Source organism: Geotrypetes seraphini, chromosome 15, assembly GCF_902459505.1.
Source record: "Geotrypetes seraphini chromosome 15, aGeoSer1.1, whole genome shotgun sequence".
Lineage (NCBI taxonomy): Eukaryota > Metazoa > Chordata > Amphibia > Gymnophiona > Dermophiidae > Geotrypetes > Geotrypetes seraphini.
The window spans coordinates 30933963-30952792 of NC_047098.1; the positions used below are offsets into that span (position 1 = coordinate 30933963).

At 43.8% G+C, this 18830-nt stretch overlaps 1 protein-coding gene across 1 annotated transcript in view; it reads left to right on the forward strand.

Moving 5' to 3' along the window:
* Nucleotides 1-9019: 9019 nt before the first annotated feature.
* Nucleotides 9020-18830, forward strand: part of SARM1 (sterile alpha and TIR motif containing 1) — a 41725-nt gene continuing 31914 nt past the window's right edge. The window contains exon 1 of the mRNA XM_033922290.1: nucleotides 9020-9492. Within this exon, the coding sequence (XP_033778181.1) occupies nucleotides 9032-9492 (461 nt within the window). The 5' untranslated portion in view covers nucleotides 9020-9031. The remainder of the gene's footprint in view (nucleotides 9493-18830) is intronic.

Sequence of the window (18830 nt, forward strand, 5' to 3'; positions counted from 1 at the left end):
GATGACAAGAACAACAACAGGAAACAGGGAGGAACTACAATGCATACAGAAAAGGAGAACATAAAAGGGAATAACAATAGGTTAAAAAACATGTACTTTGATGACCGCGTAGCTTTTAAAGTTCAAATGCATACACACATAGTCTGAACTAGACCATATATGTATGGGAAAAAAATCAAAATTTACTGAAGATTATATAACACACAAACATCACAGAGCTGAATTTATAGAAAGCTAAACAGAAGAGAGAAAAGCCTTTAGTGGTTAGAGTGGCTTATGGGCCTGGGTCCTCCTCTCTATGGTTCAGCAGCCTACCCCTCCAGACTACTTAAGCCACCTCTGTACAGCTCTACATTCCGGAGGCAGGTATGTACGTTTCTGAACTTTGTGGGGGTGCGATGGGGTCAGTGATCATGGTGGGAGTGTGTGTGGGTCTTTACTTTGTCTCTGCAGTGGTTTTCTGGTCACTTTGGATACCTTTTGGGCATTGGTCTCCATACCTAAAGAAGGATATAAAACTGCTAGAGACAGTGCAGAGACGAGCAACGAAGCTAGTGAATGGTATGGAGAACCTGGACTACGAGGAACGACTTAGGAGACTGGGGTTGTTCTCCCTTGAGAAGAGGAGACTGCGAGGGGACCTGATCGAGACTTTCAAAATACTGAAAGGATTCGACAAAAAAGAGCAGAGAAAGCAGCTATTTACAATGTCCAATGTGACATGGACAAGAGGACATAGACTGAAGCTGAGGGGGGACAGGTCCAGGACGAATATCAGGAAGTTCTGTTTCACGCAGCGAGTGGTGGACACATGGAATGCTCTCCCAGAGGAAGTAATTGCAGAATCCACCGTTCTAGGGTTTAAGGGTAAACTAGATGCACATCTCCTTAGGAGTGGCATAGAGTAATATGGGTAAGGGTATATTAGGTGCACATCTCCCTTGAGAAGCATACAGTGACATGGGGACTAAAACCATGCCAGGGCACAATTGGTGGGGCCTCTACGTGTGCGGATCACCGGACTTGATGGACCCAGGGTCTGATCCGGAGATGGCAATTCTTATGTTCTATGTTCTTATCTGTCTTTACATCATCTAACTCACAACATATATGTTTTGTCTAGGCAGTCTCAAACATTCGATTATTGCTGCAGGATGACTAAGGGCTCCTTTTACGAAGGTGCGCTAGCGTTTTTAGCGCATGCTACAATGCTGCACATGCTAACCCTGCGCTCCACGGAAAATACTAACGCCAGCTCTATGGAGGCGTTAGCGAGTAGTGTGCTAAAACCGCTAACAAATCTTCGTAAAAGGAGCCCTAAGAGTAGTTTGGCCCACATCTTGCCCTAACCATTCCTCCATAAAAGGCCCTTTCAGTTCTGGGCACACAGTGGAATTCAGAGGCCTAGAATGTCCCTGGATACGTCTAAATAGTCATTTCAATTGTTGGTACTTGGATGACCTGTCTTTTAGGACAACCAAGGGCCAACTTGGGTCGGTTTATAGACGTAGTTAAGTTTTGATTATGAGCCCCATAGTGTATATAACTTATTTAAGGACAAAGTAGCTGTGTATAATATGTAAACCACCTTGGCTGTACCACAGAAAGGCATGGTCTATGAAATTTGTTTTTTTTTACCCATTCACTGTCATTTTGAAAATGCTGAGGTGCTGGCTCTGCTTATTTGTGGGTACACATTCTAAATAACAGACTTCACACAGTATTACAATTTTAGGAGATTATGAACTCCTGAAGCAGGCATTTGTCAAAGCATGGCCCGTATTGGGTTCGTTTGATGTATGTTCAATGCGAGCTCCCTATTAAAGATTTTGCCAGCCTGAATACCTTGGCCATCTCTGCTTGTTTTTGGCTCTTAAGAAATTTGTTGGCAATAAATAATCTGAGTTCTGCTAAGGGTTGCTGCAGTGCTTTCCCCCCACTCAGCTCTGAGGTATATCTACCACCCCTCTAACTATACTTGTACTGCAGCCAATATTAGTATGCCAAAATTAGGGACAAAAATATTTTAAAGTTATTTAAGAATCTATTTTAAATATGGCTGTTCTCCTAAGATTGCTTCAGTTTATATCCAAACCTCTCCTCTATACTGGATTATAAGTTTATATCAGCTAAACGGCAAGGGGTAAGCTAGAGGTCTGGGGGTAAGGCAGATAAGAATGGAGAGAATGGAAGTATGAAAGCCCCAGACCCCAACAGGGTGGGCTGGAATAAGACAATATTAAATGCTAAACAATTAAGAAGAAAAATGTACAGGCAATGTCTGGTTGGGGGAGAAGATATTTTACCTATTTTTGTAAAAGTTTCTAAATGGCATTTCATTCTAGATCAGGGGTGGGCAACCTCAGTTCCGCAACTTAGTCAGGTTTTCATAATTTCTCCATTGGATATGCCTGAGATCTATTTGCATACAATGTAGGCAGGGCATGCAAATAGATTGCATTGAGGAGATCCTAAAAACCCGTTCAGGTTGCAGCCCTCAAGGACCAAAGTTACCCACCCCCTGGTCTAGCTCATTTAGAGAACGCATATAGAGAGATATGTTTATGTTTATTCTGGGAACTTTCTATATGCCTTTCCTGGCATACAGGTTAATAATAATAATAATAACAGTTTATATACCTCATTACCGTGAAGTTCTATGCGGTTTACAAAAGATTAAGCAGAGGTACAAATTGACTGACTTCAAGAGGGGAAGAAGAAAGAGAAGAAATAAGACAGGAAATTCATTGTTGAGGTGAATAGTGATCAAAAGGACAGTTAGTCGCTATCGAGGGGAGAGAGAAAGTGAATCAGTTGTCAAGATGTTTTAGGAACAGGTGTGTTTTTAGACGTTTCCTAAATTCCTCATAAGTAGAGGGCGAAAGTAGTTGTTCTAGGTCTTTACCCCATGATGCTGCCTGGTGTGAGAGAAGGTGTTCATGGGTTTTTTTTCCAGTTTGCAACCTCTCACTGGGGGGGGGGGGGGAAACGAAGTTGGAATGTGAACTTCTCTTGTGTCTGTTGGCTGAGAAGGAGAAAAGGTCAGTAATGTATTTAGGGACAAGTCCGTGTAATGCTTTAAAGCAGAAAGATGGCAGACTATTTACAGACTGAAAACTTTTTAAAGATAGAAAAGGAACACTATTTCCAAAGACAGGAAAGAGAAAAGTTACCAAACTAATAGAAGAATTGCACACTCTCAAAGAATGAGGGAGCATAGACTAGCCAATATGCACAGGACACACATTTATACCCCAGCATTGATAGATTTCCTTACAAAGCCTTAATAAAATATATTTTAACAGCAGCCTTGAATTTCTTGAAGGATAACTTTCTTCTTTTGGGCAATAGAGAGTTTAAGTCTCTGGTTATCTCCTTCCCTCCCAGCTTCATAAGATCCCTCTCTGAACTTGCAAGTTGTGGTGGGTCCAGAAGAGTTCTCCCTTCATGTCACATCAGACTATTGGCTGGTATAAAATAAGCACAGGGTCACACAGTATCATCACATTCAGTGACATAGGTGGACTACTGATGGTGGGGCAGCTGCAGCCCTAAGGACAGCTACCTGTAATGTAAACCCTACTTTGTCTATTGGAAAGTCTGTCCCTACTCTGGGAGACTGGGATGTTCTGTAGTACGATGTTTTTTTGTGTGTTTTTTTTAAATCGCAGGTAAAATTTCAGCCCAGTCTTTATATAGTGAAGCAGACACCAGACAGTGGAAAATAATCTAAAGATCTGATAGTATGATTTAAGTTTCAAGTTTCATTATCAGTCTCGATATATCGCTAAGGAGAAAGCTTATCAAAGCAGTTTACAAAGAAATTAAAGAAGACAAAAAGGAACTACAATATAAATAGGAAAGAAGAAAGCTTAGTGCAGTGAAGGGAAAAAAAGGTGTTGCATAGGAAATGATCCTTATTAAGGTTACCAGTCCATTGCATAGTGAGTGGCATATGCTGGGCCATGACTCAACATATGTTTTGCCCAACACTAGAGATCTCTGGAATTTGATTTGTTTGGCCCCCTACAACCAAAAAGATGTTCCATTGCCTCTGAGTATGGGGACATATCCTGTTTGTTCATCTGCAAACAAAGCTTTGTGTATTTAAGTCTCACCTCTGCAGTTTTGTTTAAAGTCCCTAGTTACTAATTAATGAGAAAATCTACCTCCTGTTGCTCAAATACCAAGCACTGCTCAGTTGCATCATTTATCAGGACATAGGCTTTTGACGCCGATATTCCGCATACTTGTGGCAGTGCATGAAAACATTTGATTGGAAAATTTTACTAATGTCTTAAACTATGGAATCATGGGATGATTTCCATTTCGTGAATTTAACGTCTGACCTATTAGATCCACAGAGTGCAATGAAGTCAGCCATCAAGTCTAAGGCCTAATCGAACTTTTGCCCCATACAGCACCAATGACTCCAGGGCTTAAAGGAGCAGAGGTAGATTTGTTTGGCATACTTCTACTTAAAAGGTATTCTGCTACCCTGAATAGATATATGCTTGCAAGATTTGTTCTATGCCAAGTTTCCAAGTTTCCAAGTTTATTAAATAGTTTGATTAATCGCCTTATCAAAATTCAAGGCGATGTACAAAATAAAACACATAGTTATAAAACATAGGTAAAATATTATATAAATAAATACTGTTACAAACACAAATCACAATATTAAAATAAACATAGATTATTGGACATTAATTAGAAACAAAAGGAAAGTTCATTAATGGTTACAATGCATATATAAAAAAAAAAAAAAAAGGGTAATAACATGGGGGGGGAAAATTACTAAAAATAAGATAATAAAAGATCGTTAATCGCTAAAAGCATCATTAAAAAGGAAACTTTTAAGCTTACTCTTAAATTTATCTAGATTCTTTTCTTCTCTTATATATGTTGGAAGATCATTCCAGGATTGAGGAGCTGTCACCGAGAAGATAGTAAGACGTCTAGTATTGATGATTTTTAAAGAAGGAATGGTTAATAAATGTTGGTCCTGTGATCTCAATGTTCTAATAGTGGAATATGGAATTAAGACTCTATGGATAAAAGCAGGAGTTTGAAAAATGAGAGTTTTAAATGTGAGTAGACATATCTTGAATAGAATACGGTGTGCTATAGGTAGCCAATGTGATTCTTTAAGTAGGGGAGTGACGTGATCAAATTTTTTTGCTTTATGAATTAATTTAATAGCGGCATTCTGAACAATTTGTAGACGTCTAATTTCTTTTTGAGGTAAACCTTTGAATAACGCATTGCAGTAGTCGAGTTTAGAGATGACAAAAGAATGAATCAAGATATTAAGTAATTTTGCACATAAAAATTTAGAAACTGAACGAATTTGTCGTAATCTGAAGAAAGTGGATTTAACGACATTGCTTATGCGATGTGACAGTGTCAGGCAAAAGGCTGGCCAAAAGCCCAAGCTATTTTGATTGCAGATCTAGCACACCCCTAGTCTAAAATGGAGCCCAGCTACGTGCACATAGCCATCTCAGCCATATTTAGGGTCTAGGGATTCAGATTCTAGTTACTAGCAGCAGCCTGATGGCATGGGGAGTAGAAGAACAGCAGATAAGAAATCCTTACCCACTACACCCATCATTGAAATAAATGTAAGAACATAAGAGAGATCACAGTAGCTACCAAGAGACAAAGGGAAGCATCAGAGTTTAGGCACAGATTCTGCATCACATCAGAGAAAAAGAGACCACGTACATAAGAACATAAGAATTGCCGCTGCTGGGTCAGACCTGTGGTCCATCCTGCCCAGCAGGCCGCTCACGCGGCAGCCCCTAGGTCAAGACCAGTGCTCCAAATGAAGAAGTGTGCCTAATGACCAGTAGATAAAGAACACAGGAGCCAATTATAGGTTTTAGCATACTTGATTAATTAAAGGTAAGATCAAGGCTTGGTCAGCCATGAAGAGTGCCTGAATAATATAGTTTTAAACATTTCAAAATAAAGGAGAAGCATTTGCTAAAATGATAAAAAAAAAATGGATGGTCTCATAAAATATGGAAATTAAAATGTAGGGAGGCATTTACAGTGCAGCTGCCCCATATACTATAGCTGCTCGAGGGACAAAGAGATACTGTACACATAAAAGGTTAAATGTTGTCTTATCAATGAATATAGTACTTGTGACCTAGGTTGGTTACTATTGGCTAGATAGACTTTCAGTTTACTCAGTATGACAATTCTTTTGTTCTTATCATCACCAAACTTGCATTCAGTGTATAATAATGCAAAATAAAATTAGCATGTGGATGTGTAGGCAATAAGCTGAGCACCTTTGGTATAGTCCCTAAAGTGACTGCCTGGGTTACTAACTTGAGTGAGAGGCAACAAAAGATAGTGGTAAATGGAGTTCACTCTGAGGAAAGGGGCATTAACAATAGGATACCACAGGGATCATTCTTCGGTTCAACATTTTTGTAAGCAATATTTTGGAACAGCTATGAGGAAGTATTTGTCTTTTGCAACAGAGCAGCTATCCCTGAAGGTTTGGAAACATGAGAAGGAATCTAGCAAAGCCTGAGAAATAGTCCAGAGTGTGACAGTTAATATAAAAAAAAATGCAGTGCTATGTATTACAGCTGCAAACTTCCACCAATATTGTATAGGGGTGAAGTTCTATGCATTAATGAAGAGTAGGATTTGGTGCAATTATTTCTGATGACGTTAAGGTGACCAGACAAGTTGCTAACGTGATGACAAAAGCCAGAAGAATGTTTGGGTGCATAGGAGAAGGAATGACCAATGGGAAAACGGAGCTGACAATGCTTCTGTATAAGCCTCAGATAAGACTTCATGTGGAGTACTATGTGCAACTGAGACCACACCTTCAAAAGATATAAAGCAAATGAAGATGGTCCAGAGAGCAGCTATTAAGATGATCTACAACTTTCAACATAAAGCATATGGGGTAAAACATAAAGATTTAAACATGCATACCTCAGAAAAAGAGGTAGGAAAGAGGAGATATGATAGAGATAGTTGCATACCTCTAAGGTATAGTCACAGGAGGAGGCCCTAGAATGCAGAGTCATAGGATAAGGGTGAAAAGGGATAGAAGTAATCTAAAGAAATACGAGGGACCTTCAAAAAGTTTCCACACTTGTATTTTTTAAACACTATTTATTAACTATCTCAAAAGCAAATTGCATCACTTTTCCACATAATCACTCTGATGTCTGACTGACTAGTCATATGACATCCTACAACACACCTTCTTACCACTTCTCCTGCCCCAACCATTTGCCACAAAAATATGAAAGTGCAGAAACTTTTTGAAGAACCTTCCTATTTCTTTCCAGAAAGGGTGATGGATGCATGGAACATCCTCCCAGTAAAGGTAGTGGAGACACAGTATTTGAATTCAGGAAAGCACAAGGCATTTCTGGAGTAGGAATATAAAGCCCGAGAGCTAGTCTCTACGGGTGACATTAACGTGGAGCTGGGAGGCCCGTGAGGTCACCTGTCAGTTAGGAGAGTGTGTGTGTGTGGGGGTGTTAGTTAAGGAAGGGCAGTAGGTCCGCAGTAGGAGAGGTCTTTCCCACCGTGGGATTGACCTCCGATTAGGCAGGTCGCAGCCGGAGGAAATGATGGGTAGGGGGATAAAAGGGAGGGCTCTCGGAGGACCCTAACGGTTTCTGGTCCTCCGAGGCGGCTTTCCCACCCTCCCGCCCATTAAGTCAGGGGGTGGGCATTTGAGGCTAGGGTGATGGTATCCCGAGCTACTGGCTGCTGGGCTCATCAAGGGATGAGCGGTGGGCCGGCTGGGAGCTGTGCCTGGTGGGTCGGATGACCCTGGACAATGGGGCATGTGGGGACATGCCACCCCTCGGACCCTTGTTTAGATGGCGGGGTCGGGGGCCATTTACATCTGTGACAGTAGCTCGGGATTAGGGTCACAATGGTGATTTGATAATCTGTTATTTAATGCTGTTTGTAAGATGTTATTTAAGATATGTTAATATGTTATTTAAATATGTTTATTTTACAATAAACAGGGCTGCGGCCTGATTTCAGGTTTGAGTGTCTCCTTGGGATTGGTTAGAGGTATGAAGGGTGGGGAGGAAGTATGTGCTTTGGGGAAGCGGGCACCTCCAGGTTCCGCTGTTAAGGGTTGTAGAGCTTAATAGTTGTTGTGATCAGACAGATTGGATAGGCTATAAAGTTATTATCTGCCAATATTTTTATATGTTTATGTGTTTTACTTTATGAAAACAGAGAAGGTTTCACTGAAAGCTTTATGGATGGTGATAGCCCTCTGAGACTCTATGTTAAATTATAATAGTTTATAATAGATATGCTATATAGTATATAATATATATAGTATATATATTAGTTATATAGTTATAATTATAATAGTTTAGTTCAGTTTATTTGATATATTGTAAATGTAAACAATGTTAAATCTAAGCAGTTTACAGAGTAAAATAGATAATAGCTGAGCCGCAGAGGTTTATCTAAACTTTCAAATGAACTAAAATAATAATGTAAATGCTTGAAGGCACTCCAGAGCAGGGCCAGCATTAGAAGAGGAACTATTGCCCTAGCTATTGTAGGTTTTATACTGATATACCGGAAGTCTTAGCTCTTTTGCCCCGGGTTATGCTTCCAATAATAGGCAAAAGCTTCCTTTGTTCTCCCTACTGATCTCCACAGCGGCTGTGTTAGGGACCAGGATGTTGTTGCCCGTGCCTGACGGGCAGGGCAGGCCGTGACGTCACCCTACGGCAGCGGATGGCATCGGGATGCTGTTTCCATGGAGACGCCTGCACTTGACGGGGATTCTCTCGTGACGTCATCCTGCGGCCGTTCCGGGAAGTGGAGGGATGCGGGTGCGTGCACCCCCCCTCGTGCACAAAGGAAAGAGAGCGCGAGACGGCCTTCATGCTCCGGCACTAGTAGAGCTTCTTGCGCTAAAAGCACTAGAGCTCCCTGCTTTCGGGGGTAAGGAAGGCCTGCACCTTCCTCTTCTAACTCTCCTCGGATGCTGCGCTAAGAACTGCCCATGGTGCTCGCTCTCCTTCTCTCAGCCTACAAACTCTGTAAACTCTTTGCCATGTTCGGTAACGATAGACTCTCCATCTCCGTCCCGGAGGCGGTGAACCACATGTGCTGGTGGCCATCCGCAGACCCGGGGATTGCTGGCAGGGAAGTATCCCCGGGAATCAGTATGGATGTTCAGGTGGCTTTAGATCGCATCCTGCCAGACCTTCATGTGGCAATTTCGTCCCTGAAGCAGGCCGTGTCCACTGAGAATATGCTGAAAGGGATCTCTCAGATTTTTCAGCTAGTGCAAGAAGCTTGGATGATGCCGACGCTGGGGAGAGAAGTGGCTCAAGGGTTGTGTGATACCATCCGGCTAGAGGGAGGCTTAGACTTGCTTTTGAATCTACTGCAGTCATCTAATGTGGAGGTGAGAAATGGAGCATCCCAGCTCCTGGAGCAGATTCTGGTGGCAGAGAATAGGTAAGCACACAGGCAAGCAAATAATGTAGCTAATGGTTGTACATTACACCTTAGGCATCAAGTGTATGAAATCAGCCACATTCTGCATATTCTAAATGATTAATTATAGTTTATGTGTGTGGAATGCCACTCGTATCCAGGTGCTTTATTCTACAATTACTGCATCCTAATAAGTGGGCAAAAAAAATCCCCATTTTCCTCACACTAAAAATGGTCCTCCCTCAATGCTACAACTATATTTTAGAAGTTTAAATTCAACAATATCCTATACAAAGTTATTACATTACATTAGGGACTTCTATTCCGCCTATACCTTGCAGTTCAAGGCGGATTACAAAAGAGCTAACTGGACATTTCCAGTGAAGTTACAACAGTTTTGTTTTTGGGTTTTTTTTTTGGTTACAAGGGAGGAGAGGTACCTGGATTAATTCCGGAAGAACTTGCAAATTGGATATTAAATTGACTGTACGTTACTATGTGATATAACAAATAGATTACAGTTAGAGTGCAAATAAGATTACGTTACATTTCAGGGATCTGAATACTTGGTTGGTGTTTTGGGGAGGAAGAGATTATTTAAGTGGAGGTTTTGGGGGAGAATTTATCTAGGAGGAAGGGGAAGGGTTGGGTTAAGATATCTGGATAAATTTTTTGAAAAGTAGGGTTTTGATTTCTTTTCGATAAGTAACCACAAAAAAGATATAAATATACAGGCTGTATGCCAACTAATCAAATACTTTATAGAAATCAAAAATAAAAATAAACACTAGCAATTAATGTGTGCATGCGAAGTGTTCAGTACCCAGAACTTCTTCAAGCGAGCTGCTAAGGAGTTTTCATGGGGACCATCATCATACTCCCATGTCCTCTGTACATTTTATTATAATTCAAACATCAATATTAGGTTGGAGCCTCCCTAAGTGGTGCACTAAGAGAAAGTGTTTCTGGGGTTGTGTTTAGATCAGGAAAGTTTCAAGTTTATTGGTACTTGATATACTGCTTATAATAACCTAAGTGGTTTACATTAAAAACACAGTTTAGAAGGGGCGGAGACTTCACAGGAGACAGGAGGGAAACTGCAAGGGTTACATCGTTTAAAAAAAAAAAAAAAAGTACCTGCACAGATATTTTTAAATCTTTATGCATACTTGGTCAGCAAAAATCTAGCCACATAAGAAGCTAATAATCGTGTACTGTCTATACGTAGCAATTTTCAAATTAAAAATACAGTAATGTATTTCTTTTGCTTTCAAAACTGATGCAAAGCCCACAGGTAAAAAGTTCTCACAGTCTTGTCCCAGTGCAGATAATTCGAAAATTACTTCTGTAGGTGTAAACCTTCAAAGAACATGTGCACCTGTATTGAGCCCAGAGCCTTTCAGCCTCTACTCTCCATTTCCTAACAGGCAAGAGACCCAGTCCCAGGTCTGTAGTAGAGAGTTGCGCGGGGACAGAAATCGCACCCATCCCCGCCAGGATTCTCTCCGTCCCCACCAGGATCCTCTCTGTCCCCACCTGCCCCCGTCAGGATCCTCTCCGTCCCCATCCATCCCCGCAAGGAATTACCTCCATCCCCCACCCGTCCCCATAAAAAGCAACAATTACTTCTGACAGGATCATCAATTCCGCAGTTTCTTTTGTGTTTGTGTTGCTGTTTTCCTTGTGGAATCTCTTTGGTGAAACCCTTTTTTTGTTTTCTGTTCAGGTAATTAACTTATAAACCCCCTCTTTTACTAAGGCTGACGTGTCCATTATATTATATGGAGGAACCCTGCTTCCAAAGCCTCCCATCCCCGTGGGAGTCCCGTTGGCTAGAGGGGGGGTCCCCGTGGGAGTCCCGTGGGTTAGGGGGGGATTCCCACGGGACCCCCGCGATACCCGTTCCCGTGCAGACCTCTAGTCTGTAGCACTATTACTGATTCATGTGCCTCATTACATGGCTCTCTTACGAGTGTTGAAATGTTCTCAGACCAACAAAGAAGGGAATGATGCAGAGCCATGAAACATACAATTATTGTACATATTCACCCCTAAGTTCAACACACTTGGCACATCGCCCTTTCAAACTCTTTTTAATGTTTGGAAACAGAAAACAGTCAAATGGAGCAAGATCTGGTGACTAAGGTGGATGGTCTATGCACTAAAACCCCAACTGCGTCAAAACATCTATCGTTTTGCCAGCCTTGTGGCAGGTACATTGTCTTGCCTTGCAAAAAGAGAACTCCTTTCCGCAGCTTTCTTCTCCTTTTTTTCTTTCAATGCCTCCTTTAATCAGCACAGCAAGTTATAGTAGTACAGTGGTACCTTGGTTTACGAGCATAATTTGTTCCAGAAGCATGCTCGTAAACCAAATTACTCGTATATCAAAGCGAGTTTCCCCATAGAAAGTAAAGGAAACTCACTTGATTCATTCCCCCCCCCCCACGAACCGGCATTACTCCCCCCCTGCTCACGAAGGCCCCCCCCGCATGATCCAGAATCCTCCCCCGCTCGAATCGCCCCCCCCCGTCACGATCCGATATCCTCCCCATCCCAACACCCACCCGAACGCATCACTTACCCCCCATTGGCACCCGGCACCAAGGCACAGGACATGCCGGTGCCCGAAGATCTCTCATCCTTTTTGCTAGGCCTTGAGCATCTGCGCATGCTCAAGGCCTTAGTTCCTACTCTCTCCGAGATTCTCGGAGATCTCGAGAATCTCGGAGAGAGCAGGAACTAAGGCCTTGAGCATGCGCAGATGCTCAAGGCCCAGCAAAAAGGATGAGAGATCTTCGGGCACCGGCACCGGCATGTCCTGTGCCTTGGTGCCGGATGCCAGATGGGGGGGTAAGTGATACGTTCGGGTGGGTGATGGGTACGGAGGATATCGGATCGCGGCGGGGGGGGGGGGGGCCACGCAAGCGGAGGAGTGCCGGATCGCGCAGGTGGTGCCGGATAGCAGGGGGGAGGTGCTCGTACATCGAGGTAAGCTCGGTTTGCGAGGCACCAATATTGCGAACGTTTTGCTCGTTTTGCAAAACACTCGCAAACTGGTGCACTCGTAAACCGATGTACCACTGTATTCTGCATTAACTGTTTGGCCCCTTGGAAGAGAGTCAGTCATTACAGCACCTTCCTGATCCCAAAACACCGTGGCTATGACCTTTCCTGCTGACTTGTGGATCTTGAATTTCCTTGGCCTTGGAAACCTCAGTGCCCCCATTGCATGGACTGCTGCTTTGTCTCAGGATCATAGTGGTGTAACCATGTTTCATCATCAGCAACTAGTCATTTCAAAAAGCTGGCACCAACTTGCTGAAAATGCTGCAAAATCAACCTGAAAGTGTCCATGCGTTTGTCTTTTCTCATCAGCATTCAAACATTTGACCATCCACTTGGCTGACAGTTTCTGCATACCCAGCTGTTCGTGGATTATACACCCAACATGTTCCATGCCTCATGGAGGGGAATAGAGAGGTTTGACCCAGGGCACAAGGCAGGGAGAGAAAGCAAGAAAGAGAGAGATGAGAGATGGTACACAGCTGGAAAGAAATGTTGGCTATGGCAGTGGAAGGGAAGGTCCAGAGATGGAAGAGAGGATGGTGAGCACGGAGAATGAAGAAAGTGTCAAATTGGTAGGGGACCCTGGTGAGCGAGTTAACAGAAGACAAATAGAAACCATATCCTGAGACCAACATGATTTGAATAATAAAGTGACCAGACAACAAAAGGTTAAAAAAAAAAGAAATTTATTTTCTATTTTGTGATTACAATATGTCAGATTTGAAATGTGTATCTTGCCAGAGCTGGTGTTAGCGAGCGTGAGCTAGGACCTAACGGAGAGAGGAAAAGTCTTTCTGGTTTATTTTGTTTACACCTCAACACCTGTGTGGGGTTGGAGAAGTTATAACCCTATGTAATGTTATATTGGAACACTGTGAATGTTAAACCCGTTCTGAGCTCTCTGAGAGGATGGAATATTAAACTAAGTAACTAAACATATTTTTTTTTATATTGGGGGGGGAGGGTTTTAAAAATGATTGGCCCCAGAAGAGGAAGATTTTTTAGAAAACACCGGCAAAATATATATTATTGCCGGCGTTTTCAAAAAAATCTTCCTCTTCTGATCCTGAGACTCAACCTCAGGCAACAGCTTTGAGTCCCATGGACCTTTCAAACATACTAGAAAGTTCTCAAGAGGAAGTTATTACATGTGCTACGCTTCTTGTGACATTTGTGTTCCAACAAAATAAGGAAGCACTCCTTCGCCTTTTTTTTTTTTTAGGCAGGGAGAAACTTCCTTTTTGGAAAGAAAAATTTCTATGTTTCCAGATGTTTAAAGAACAACGCAAACAAAAAGGAAAAGTTTCCTTGGAATGAAAGAAGATGTGAAATCACTGGGGGCTAAATTTCAGTTACGTTATCCCTGTAAATGTTTGATCTATTTAGATCAAAATTCTTATGTTTTTTATGAGCCTTCCCAATTACAATTTATCTTAGTAGGAAAAGGGGTAGTACTGCAGGGAACCTGGTGAATCCTATTGATTGGTTCACTAAATAATTGAGGATGACTTCCCAGTGGCGTACCTAGGGTATGTGGCACCCGGGGCCCATCATTTTTTGACACCCCCCCCCCCCCCTCATGTAAAATTTTTTTTTTTTTTTGCAATAACCATGAAATGGAATAAATGGTCAGAATAGAAACAGGCAGTGAAAATTTTCTTTTTTTTTTTTTTTTTTTCCAAAGTATTTTTATTGAGAATGGCAAAAGGTCCAGACAAGCAACCATGGTCTGTACAGAAACTTATACATTATCAAAAAGAACACAGAATGAGAGTAACAGCAACAACAAGCATGAACAAGCCTCTCCCAAGAGAAAATTGCCAATGAGAGGCATAGCAATACACAACAAAAGGCCAAAACTTGGGGCAAGCAAACAAATCCCACCCCAGAACCCACAAGAATAATAAGCCGGACTAGACCCTCAGCCATATTTTATAATGAAAAAAACCCCCACAAGCAACAACACCCAGACCGCTCACCAGACACACCAATCCGCACAACAAGCACCCAAGAAACACCCAGCCACCACCCAGACAAAACTACCAGACACACCTACCCCACCAAGCCCAGACCCAACCCCCCCTCCCCAGAGAGTGCAAGCGCAAAGTGGACCGTGAAAAGGGCAGCTGCAGAAGTGGAAAGCCCCAGATAAGTAGGTTAGCTAAAGAAAGCCCACAGATAGAAGAAATCAGGATAACAGAAGTTCCAACAAATGCTCCCACAGAAAATTTTCTTTTATTGAACCTCATTTATGTAACCATTATTCCAAACATAACATAACATAAATTATGTCTGAATTGTCATGACATCAGAAGTACATATGGAGTAGTTGCAGGTGATGCTTGGGACAGTTCTGATTATGTTAGTTTGGTTTTATGTGTTTTTTTAATAGAAGGGTTTTTATTTCTTTTTTTAAGGTTTTGTAGTTTGTGGTCGAGGTCAATAGGTTGTAGAGTTGGGGGTCAAGTGTTGCAGCTCGAATGGCTAGGAGGTTGTCGAACAGTTTTTTTCTTTTGACGTTTTTGGTTGGAGGGTGTGTGAATGGTGCGTGAGTTCTCCTATGTCTGTTTGAAGTGGATTGAATTATTTAGCTGAAGAAATTAGTTACCCCCCCCCATTCCACACACATTAATTCTCTTCCATTTTTGTTCCCATTATAAAAAAACACTGATAAGTTCCCAGGAAAAAAATACATTAAAATAAGAAGTGAAAACAAAGGCCCCTACAGATGAGAACATAACATAAGAATAGCCTAACTGGGTCACACCAATGGTCCATCATGCCCAGTAGCCCATTCTCATGGTAGCCAATAGTGCTGCCCGATTCAGAGAAAAATATTTCATTCGATCCGATTCACCCTGTTGAATCGATTTTTTCGATTAGATTCACTGTTAATGACACCGCTTTTTAAGTTTAAACAAAGTATAACAATAAATTTCACAACAACAATAAATTTCACAAAGTACTTAAAAAAAAAAAAATCACATTTTTCCATTAAAGCAGTTCTGGAGACATTTGCTTGAACAGTCTTTTTTCCCAGTCCATAAGCAAGCAATATGAAAAAGATTTCCTTAATTATCTACTCAAACATTTTTGCTATTTACTTTCATTGTACCTATACTATTATTCAGTAGAAAAAATGGACTTAACTGTGCAGGAAATGAATCTCCTCATACACCCACCATATAGTGCAAAAATGTGCAAAGGTCTGTTTTTTTTCTTTCGATCACTACATAGCCTAATGCCACACAAGCAGCGCTGTTACAAACATATTCTGAAGGTCAATGCTAAGGTTGACAAAGTTTCCTTCCTTGGACCAGAAGGAGATACTGACAAACCACTGGAAGAGATTCTAAAACAACTACCCAGAAATAACACCCAAAGACCCACTCAGTGTGTGAACCAGTTGAGTGGAGTGGACTAACTGGGGGTGGAAATGGGCCCAGAGTTTGCTCAGCAGAATTTCCCAGACTACCTCTTCCTCTCAACACACTGACATGCTACCACCACCACCAACACTAGGAACACCTCACCGAGTATGCCAGCAATGCTTATAAACTTTATAAAACACATTATTATATTTTCTTATAAAGCATATATTTTAACTGAACTCAGCCTTGCCATTCACAAAAATAGAAAAGTTCCCATTTCAAGCTGTCTCATGTACACTTTTCAAATCTAACATATTGTAATCACAAAACAGAAAATAAAATTATTTTTTCTACCTTTTGTTCTCTGATCAATATTCAAATCTTGTTGGTCCCAGGCTCTTGTTGTCTTGCTTGCCAGGGTCTCCTTTCTCCGTGCTAATCATCCGTCTGCCATCTCTGTTCTCCCCTTCTGTTTCCCTTCCCTCTCCCGGAGATCTGGCATCTTTCCTTTTTTTTGTCTCCATCCACAGATTCACCTTTTCTCAACTCCCCACCACCCCAGGATCCACCATCTCTCCCTTTCTGTTCCCAACTATCCTCCTATCCAGTATCTCTATCCCCCCTCCACACCATCCCCTGTTTCCAAGTTCTCTCCCTTTCTGTTCCTTCCCTCCCTAAATCCCATTATGCACCATCTCTCTCCCACTCCTCTGTTTTTAGACCCATTATTTCTAACCCCCAAAGTCTGGCATATGCATGTATCTTTGAACCCCCCCTTCCCTCTCTCCCTCTGTGTACTTTTACACCAGGACCCCCCCCCCCCCGAAGGTCTGTCCCCCCTCCGAAGGGCTACACCCCACCCCTGAAGACCTGCACCCCCCGAAGGACTTTACCTCCCACCCGAAGGTCTGTCCCCCTCTGAAGGCCTAAACCCCACCCCTGAAGGACTGCACCCCCCCTTGAAGGCCTGCACCCCCCCTTGAAGGCCTGTCCCCCCCCTTGTAGGCCTGTCCCCCCCCCCTTGTAGGCCTGTCCCCCCCCTTGTAGGCCTGTCCCCCCCCTTGAAGGCCTGCCTGCCTTTCCCCCCTTGAAGGCCTGCACCCCCTTGAAGGTCTGCACCCCCCCAAAGGCCTACACCCCCCCCCCGAAGGTCTGCACCCCCCTGAAGGCCTGCCTGCCCCCCTTGAAGGCCTGCACCCCTTGAATGTCTGCACCCCCCCCCGAAGGCCTGTCCCCCCTTGAAGGCCTGCCTGCCTGCCTGTCACCCCCTCCCCCTTGAAAGCCTGCTTGCCTGCCCGCCCGCCCCACCCTGAAGGCCTGATGCCCCGACCCACCCCGAAGGACCGCTCGCCCCCCTGGCCTCCCCGCACCACCTATGAACAGCCGCAGCAGGATCGCGAAGTCAGCGTCGGGTACCAGCCCTAAGGGGGTGTTCCCGGCCTTGCCGTTCAGTCCCCCGCCACCCCCGAAGGACCGCTCGCCCCCTGGCCTCCCCGCACCACCTATGAACAGCCGCAGCAGGATCGCGAAGTCAGCGTCAGCGATCCCTGCTGCTTCCTGCGCCACGGTCCCGCCCCTCCTCTGACGTCAGAGGAGGGGCGGGATCGCGTCGTAGGAAGCAGCGCAGGGATGCTGACGCTGACTTCGCGATCCTGCTGCGGCTGTTCATAGGTGGTGCGGGGAGGCCAGGGGGGCGAGCGGTCCTTCGGGGGTGGCGGGGGACTGAACGGCAAGGCCGGGAACACCCCCTTAGGGCTGGTACCCGGGGCGGCCCGCCCCCCCCCCCCCCCCCCCTAGGTACGCCACTGTGACTTCCTACTTTTTCCTTTACAATTTTAGGAATATGTATCACTCCTTCTGTTATGTGAAATTGTCTCTCCAGTGTGTGGACTGTTATTGAGTCTTAAAATTATTTGTCAAATAGATTGATGTTTGGAATTGCTACAAATTTTCTTTTTCTTTGTAAAATGACAAGGCTCTTGTGTACTTCAATAACTTTATTGTTGAACTAGTCTTATAGCCCGTTACATTAACGGGTGCTAGAATATATGTGTGTGTGTCTGTCTTTATTTTTTTCTCTCTCTCCTTAGCCACTTTCTGTATTTCTATCTGTTTGTTGTTTTTTTTTCCTTGGCTGTCCACTACCACCCCTTGCCTGCTCCCCCTGTCCATTCTCCCTTCCTTTTACCTCCTCTGTGTCCTCCACCACCCCATCACTGCTCACCTTATCCAGCAGAAGCCCTTCTCCCTTTGTTTTACCTCCCCCTGTCCATCACCACCTCCTTCCTGTTCCCCCTGTCTTCATTTTTCTGCCCCCTCCCTGTTCCTCAGCACCTATTCCCCTGTCCATCAACCCCTTTTCTGCCCCTCCATTTCCGTGTGTTGCAGCATTTCCCTCCCACCCCACTTCCATGTGCAGTATTTTCCTCCCCCCATACCTTCCTGCTGAACTCCATGGCCTATTTATGTTAACGGCCTGCAGCCGCCATCAGCAGCCGCCGCGGCCGACATCCGCCTGGGGGGGGAGGAAGAGAGAGAGAGAGCTTCGGGCGGCCAGCAGCCGCCGCGGCCGACATCCGCCTGGGGGGGGGAGGGAGGAAGATAGAGAGCGAGTTTCGGGCAGCCAGCAGCCGCCGCGGCTGACATCTGCCTCGGGCCGCCAGAGAGAGAGCGAGCTTGGGGCGGCCAGCAGCCGCCGTCGTGGCCGACATCAACTTGTCTTGCCTTGTGAGACCAGACCGTAAGCCGCGCATGCGCACTTCCTATGTGTGCTACAGCTCATGGAAAACGGACGCACGCTTAGGAAGTGCGCATGCGTGGCTTACCGTTTTATTATATTAGATTATCAAAATAAAATTATATAAAAAAAAAATGATTGGCCCCGGGTGTCACATACCCTAGATACGCCACTGGCTTGTTTAA